Below are 7,668 nucleotides of genomic sequence, written 5' to 3'. Positions count from 1 at the left end.
GTCAGAAGCGGAAGTAGCTGTCAGGGTCTGCGGCGGTCGGGTGAAGATGGGCAGTGAGGGGAGGCTGTAAAGTGTTTAAAAATACTTACAAACCTATAAAACTGACAGGTTTACTCGAGCAGCCATGAAGACGGTGTTTGTGACCGTCGGCACCACGAGCTTTGATGAGCTCATTGAACGCATCACGTCTTCAGACACCGTCCAGGTTGGTTTTAATCCACACTTCCTTGTCCATACTACAAACCTACTGCTACCGCCCGACAGGACCAATTATATATAATCACTATGAGTATTCAAATCACCTAAATTAAACACCACACTATAAAAACAGTCCTGCATTCAAAACATTCAGCAACACAATGTACTTAAAGTTAAATAAGTATTCACAATGCAGAATGGCCCCTGTCACTGTTATATTATTGAAACATGATTCATGTATCATGTGTATGTGGTATTTTAATTAGGGCTGCACAATTAATCAAAATATTATGGAAATCACAAGAGCTTGACAGCAGCATTATAGTGAAGTACTGTAGTGCTGCAGAGGTACTCTGGTCTACAGATCTTCTCCTGGTTTAAGATGACATATTTGTTTGGTACAGTCTCCCAAAAATGTCACATCATCATGATTTTTTTCTTTTAGTGAAAATTAAGTTTGTGGTGCAAAAATGATCATTCCCACATAATCCTGAATCACAATATTGTGCAGCTCTAATTTTAATGTTTAATGTTAATTTAGCTAATTTTCACTACCTCATATACTGTTGGGTAGTTAAATCAATAATAATGCATCATATTTTATAAAATGTTCATGTAATCTTTATGGAAAATCTAAGTAAATATAGCTGTAAAATAAATGTAGTGGAGTAAAAAAGTTGTGCAATATTTCCCTCTGGAATGTAGTACAAGTATAAAGTAGCATAAAATGGAAATACTCAAGGAAATGATCTCAAATGGAGGAAAATAACACAGTGAAATACGTTTAAACTAAAAGTTAAACCAGGTTAAACAAGTACGAGTAAATAGGCAGAAGGAAGCACCTTGACATTGTCTTACAGTCCATCAGGTCTGTTGTAATTGACGACCGACCCTGGACTGAATGGGCATGGTGGTAAGTTACCCTGCAACAAGCTGAGTGATCTGACTGGATATGATCAAATGTCTATTTCAAACAGGGTCACACAGATATTTAAAGACTAAAATTAGGACCTTATAGAGACACATATCCAGTGCAAGGATTTAGGAGAGTACTGTGGTCTCCCCGTCCTGGTTCAGGTCAAGGTCCTTGCAGACTATAAATCAATCAATCAATCAATCAAATCTCGTCGTCAACTACAGAGAGCTCTGTCAGTACGCACGTCAAGGACAAATGAGGAGCCGCTTGTATGTGGAAAAAACTAAGTGATGTAAAAACGTCTCTAAAATAAAGAATTAAATCTTTTTATAAACATTTTTTGCTCTCTCATGTTTTTGTTTGAAAGCTGCAGTTTGATGGACACCTGTTGGCACACGTCTTGTTTCTCTTTCTGAACAAAATGTAAATATTGTGTTAATTCCTCATTCTAACTGTGTAACACCTTAACAAGCAAAATATTGTTCAAACTCTCATTTCATTTAAATTTTAGTGGAGATACCAAATGTGGGTGAAATGAGGGTAAAATGATGAACAGGATATCCAGAATATTAATTTCATGGCGTGATGCAGCCGCTCAGTGTGAACATCGTACATCCTCAGTGAGGAGCTGCAACAAACTGACACAGATAATATTTAAAACCTTAAAGCTACTTAAATATTATTAAAAGTGTTTGACAAAAGGTTAGAACGTTATACTGTGCAGATGCTAGTTGAGTAACACTGAGATTTGACAACAGCCACAGATCAAGAAATATGAAACAAAAACGTTGATGCCTCTAAATGTATTAAGAGAGTCGTCAGAGGTGCAGCTTTTTCTCTATAGTGGGGAAACTTCACTTGGCACTAACATAATAGTAGCTTAATAATACGTTATTGTTTTTCCTCCCCCCAGGCTTTAAAGGCTCGTGGATATGAGCGTTTGGTTCTCCAGGTTGGGAGAGGATCTCTCCTTCCTGCGGCTGACAGCTGTCCAAACATCAGACTGGAGGCTTTCCGATTCAAAGACTCTATAGCAGCAGACATCAGGCAGGCCGACCTCGTCGTCAGCCACGCAGGTGAGTAAAACATCAAAAACCTCGAGCACACTTACTCCTCTCAGTGTATAAACAGTGGCTACATGTTGATTTATCTTTTTATGTCATCACACTCAACTGATGCTGCTCCATAAGTCAAACTACTGTTTATTTATTAGGTTTTAATTAATGCATATTAATAAGTATTAAAAGCATCAGCCAAATCAGGTAGTTTCCATGTTCATCGCCTGCCTTGAATTCAAAGCAAAAGCAAATACAGGTTTGTCAGCAGTGTGCCAACATTACACAGAAAACTGATGATTAATGATTCCACAGAGACTAAATGAGGGTGTCTGAGGCTGATCAGGATGAACAGGATGATCAGCAAGTGTTTGTTAACGAGGCCAAATCTTATCTGAGGAGGAGAAGACCAATATGTACTAAAGGATCATATTAACGATTTTGCAATTTGATCCAGTTTAATACAAATTAATTGTTGACTACTTTCAGGAACATGCTTGTCTCAGAGGACCTGTCACACTGTCCCTGGTCACGTTTGCTATTGTTTGTCTTCTCAGTTTAATTTTCCGATTCATGCTACATTAACTTCATATAAACAAACAAGAAAAGGAAAAGTGCTGATGATGCTACTTTTTTTCTTCCGTATCTGTGTCACGGTGTTGTTCACCTCCATGAATAGAAACCCAGGCTGAGTTTAGCTCTAGTCATGAATAAGGTTCTTGTTTTCCTCCTCAGGGGCAGGAAGTTGTTTGGAGGCCCTGAGTGCGGGCAAACCTCTGCTGGTCGTTGTCAATGACAAGCTGATGGACAACCACCAGCTGGAGCTGGCCAGGGCGCTACACATGGACTCACACTTGTTGTACTGCACATGCAGGTGTTTGTTTCTCACATGTACAGTTTATACATGTGAGTTTATTTAGTAAAACAACAGTAACACTTTATTTTTAATCTTTCAGCACCCTGACAGAAACTGTGAGGACCATGGATCTCTCTGTTCTTCTACCCTTTCATCCCGGACAGCCGAAGCACTTTGCTAACTTCCTGGACAAAGCTCTCGGTGTTTAGAGGACGGATGTTTTCTGTTACACTAAAGTTTGATGATGTTGCTTATGATTATTATTTTTCTTTTTTTATTGATAGTGACAGCCAAAGATAGACAGGAAGGGGGGGCAGAGAGAGAGGGGATGACATGCAGCAAAGGGTCAGATTCGAACCCTGGCCGCTGCAGCAACTCCGTACATGGGTCACCAGCTCTACCGACTGAGCTAACTGGGCGCCCATGATTATGACACTCATGTGTGCTGTGAATTATTTGTATGTTTATTCTAGATGTAGTTTTTAAAAAGGTTTCATACAAGTGAAGGAAAGAGAAAACTTTACCAGCCTGAGGCGCTTGAGTCAAATAATACACAGCTGAAGGCGTAGCTGCACTTTGACACAGAACAAAGGCTGCATCAGTTCAGTGCAGCAAAGACAAAGAACCACTTAGTCGATGTGGATCCCCTCAAAAACTGTTGAGCTAGACGATGATCAGAGTGTTTTGTCCGTGCTGAAGCGTTGACCTCAGTAGTGAAGTCTTTGCCAATTTGTAAATCTAATGAGACAGAATGGAAAGGTTACGTTTAATGCAAGCTACTAAGTTTAGACAAAACAATTTACGATTCCATTTTACGACGAGGCATCGCTTTTAGACTTTGTGGTATGAATGGAAAGTGTCAGCCATTTCTAAAAATAGCTCAAATAGTTTATCTTATCAGGAAATTTTTATTATATATTCATCTGCCCATTAGTCGACTGTGCAGATGGTGTACTTATTAGCAGCTCTAACTTTTTTTCTTTCTATCTCTGGTTAATCTCAGTGCTACAGACGCTGTCTAGCTGAGCACATGAGGGAGGAAACCAAAATAAAATACACATAAATGTAAATAAAGGTCATACTGTATATCCAGCTGAACGTGTCTAATATTAAAATAAATATGAATAATTCAACCTACTTTAATGTGACTCTTTGAATATTAGTTCACCACACTTCCTTCTGATTTCCACTTATTTAAAAGGAGACAAAATGCTGTTTTTTGTTGTTTTTGCTGCATCACAGTGAGGCAAGTTGTACCAATTCTTGCCACAAGGGTGAGATAATGTATAAATCCATGACCTTGCAATGTAATTTGTCCTCCCAGCACATTTCTCCCAGTCCAAACTGGCAAGATGCAGACATACGGTGGTTTTCAACTCTTAAAGACATTTTTAACAGAAGGTCTTTGATGTGGTATCTGGTCATGTTAATGTTTAAAGTAGAATTCCTCTTTACATCAAGTGGATCTGTTCCTGTATCCCTGCAGAAAAGAGCACCATCTGCTTCAGTGATCAGTGTATGAGAGCCATAAATCAGCTAACCTGCAGAGCAGAGGTACAAGCTGTATGTGCCTGAACAGCCTGGGAAATTAGATCTGAAATTAGGTTGTTTTTTATTTATTTACTTTGAAAGACAAAGGACATTTTCCAGTCTTGTTCAGCTGGTAGAGAATAACCACTTCTAAGTTATCTGTATAGACTAACTGTACAATTCAGGAAAAGTGTTGATGTTGGCATAGCACTGTTGATTCATCATTTACAGTTAACAGTTTCTTCACCAGGAACGGTTTTGTTAAACAGGAAATGAGTGAAAAGTAGCACGTAGTTAATCTGTTCAACCTCTGAAGGGTGAGTCAGACAACAGAAACATGTTGTCCACTTTTTACTGCAGAGGCTGGATAAGTTTAATCAGTTTACAAACCAGATAAAAAGTAAATAATGTCTGTGGCAGAACATGTTTAACAGATTTCATTTAGTCATGATACTGTAGGTGCTCATTTATTATATATCTTATAGTTATATATAATATATACAGGTATAGATGGCATTTCAGGCAGCTTGATATTGACAATATAAAGTGTTGAATCTATTGTAGAGGAATGAACTAGAAGACTGTCATATTTGTTTCTTAAAAAAGTCCCTCCTCTTTGTTTCTCAAAGAACTTCTGTGGAAAAAGAAGATTGACTGTGATATGAAACCCGTGGAGACAGATGACTTTGAGTTCTTTTCCTTTTCACAGCTGATGTAAAAGGTTAAAAACAACTTCTGAGGAGTGCAAAAATGTTAGCATTATAATCTGTTTAGTACCACAACCAGTCAAATTCAATGAAGACACAACACGTAATTAACACGTAATAAATACATTTATTGGCTGTTTCTGACTATCTATCTCTGTTAAATATTAATCTGAAACTACTTTGATAATCAGTTAATCGTTTGGATCATTTTTTAAGCAAATATGAGAAAAAATGTTTTGTTCCAGCTTCTCAAATGTGAAGATTTAGTTCTTTCTTGGTCTCATGTGATGGTAACATGGAGTATCTTCTGGTCTGTTGGCTAAAAGAGGCAATTTGATGACGTCACATTTTTCAGTATTTTCTGACATTTTGACTATTAATCAATAATGAAAACAGCCGTTAGCCCTGGAATACTATAATCTAGGACAAAGATTAATTCCTGACTGAAACGTCCTGATTGCAGATATTCTGGACAAAGTCACAACCTTTCGGTGTTTTCCCCTGAATCAATTAAGCTGTAGTTATCTGGTTTGCACTGGTTCTCCAGTGTGATTCACATGATGTTTGTGCAAACTGAATGTTAATCTAATAGAGAGTGACACTCAAGTCTAGTGTCACTTGTTTTCCCCTCCAGAGCTTCTTTAAGTCTGCTTTATTTTTAAACTTACGCACTGCGTGAGTTATTAGGGTCGCTGCATTAAAGTTCAACGCATCAAAGCCAAGGAAGCCTTTCCGTACTGTAGTGAAAGTGTATCTGTCTTCACACAGTCTAGTATGTATGTATATATCTAATATATGAGTCCTCTCCCCCCACTGGGACTGCACAAGGCCTCAACACTCACAGGTCATTTAGACATTAGATCTGGTTTTATCCTCTATAAGTGGATATCATCATTAATCAAGATATTCATTTGCAAATACATTCATCAGTGTAAGAATTAGATCTGGGTTTGAGCTGGTGCTTTCAAATTAAAAGTAAGTTTAGAGAAGAAATATAAGAGGCCTTGTTGTTACTGAGAGTAAGTTATAGTACGTTTTTGCATTCTTGAGTTCAGATTTGTTTTCAGTTCCACTTTCACACGACTGACGTTTTTCAGAGAGCAAAGCTAAATATCTTCTCAGAAAGAAAAAACAAGCTAATTTCTTGAAGATGAGCAACCACTAACATTGGAAGTGACATTTAACATGGTGATATTGTACAAATAATGTGTGTCACACTCAACTCATGAGCTTGTATCTTAATTATCTTAAGGAGTTAATAAGAAAGTACAAAAACACAGATATAACTCAGTGATTGATATTAAAGTCATGATTCCTGCACTCAGACGGAAAAACAACCTGATTTGGACCAATTCAATTCCGAGATTTCTGATAAAGAACAAATGTCCCATTCATCAAGACACGAGTGGACTGAATAAGTCCATACATGAAGTAACAACTGGGTCAAAGCAGAAGGTCAATCAAACCCGCCTGAATGCAGTGGTCAGTTGTGGACGTGACAAGAGCGACTGTAATCAATGCTTGTTGTGTGTTTAGTTTAGATGAATGAGACATATTGTCTTTGCCTTTGGGACCTTTTAAAAGACTTGATGAAAGCAAGATGATTGAGATTTTAAGGCTTGCACGACTTGGATGTATAAGACCAATTTTTATTATATTCATCCGTGTGAAAGTAAGACAAGTCTGCCACCAAAACTGGGACACAGTCTCTTTATTTGACCTGACTTTGTGTATAGAGGCTCTTACATGTTGAAACTTCCCCAAACTGTTACCACAAAGTTAGTCGCACACTGTTGTCAATACCTGTTGTGATAGATAGAAATAGAATTTACCAAATTTGTTTATTTCAGCTTCTCAAATGTTCTGGTTTCTTCAATCTTCTATGACAGTAAACAGAATATCTTTGGGGTTGTAAAAGTGTAAAGGTCCAGTTTGTAACATTTAGGAGGACGTATTGGCAGAAATGTGAAATAACATTTATAGGTATGTTTTCATTAGTTTATAATCACCTGAATATAGGAATTGTTATGTTTTTATTATCTCAGAAGGAGCCCTTTATACAGACGCTGCGGGGCCTTCGATACAGTCTGCAGTGTTTCTACAGGAGCCCAGAAGGGACAAACCAAACACTGGCTCTAGATAGAGCTGCCACTGTAGCTTGGGCTTTGTGCTTGGAAGTGGAGGGTGAAGTGAAGGAGTTGCCATTAAATCCTACACACCGGTCCTTTAATAGAGAATATTGACAGATAATAAATAATAACAATAATGGTTTGTTCTTAATCTTTTGAGCTTAATCAAGTCTCTGAAAGTACATCCCAGTTTGGGGTTTGAGATAAGAAGGAAACAGAAGTGGTATGAGAAGCTGGAGACATGAAGTTTAAAAGACACGGGTGTTTACCAGGGCAC

At 37.9% G+C, this 7,668-nt stretch overlaps 1 protein-coding gene across 1 annotated transcript; it reads left to right on the top strand.

Annotated features, from left to right (window-relative positions):
* On the top strand, window positions 1–4,162 carry zgc:92907 (uncharacterized protein LOC436733 homolog). Its single transcript, XM_051420683.1, has 4 exons — window positions 1–205; window positions 2,028–2,190; window positions 2,905–3,043; window positions 3,126–4,162. The coding sequence occupies exons 1-4, from the start codon at window positions 125–127 to the stop codon at window positions 3,232–3,234; spliced, it is 492 nt and encodes a 163-aa protein (XP_051276643.1). The 5' UTR covers window positions 1–124; the 3' UTR covers window positions 3,235–4,162.
* The last annotated feature ends 3,506 nt before the right edge of the window (window positions 4,163–7,668 follow it).

The sequence above is a fragment of the Dicentrarchus labrax genome, unplaced genomic scaffold (assembly GCF_905237075.1).
Source record: "Dicentrarchus labrax unplaced genomic scaffold, dlabrax2021, whole genome shotgun sequence".
Taxonomy (NCBI): domain Eukaryota; kingdom Metazoa; phylum Chordata; class Actinopteri; family Moronidae; genus Dicentrarchus; species Dicentrarchus labrax.
Note: the sequence above shows the minus strand (reverse complement) of the source record. Positions and strands in the feature narration are given on the sequence as shown.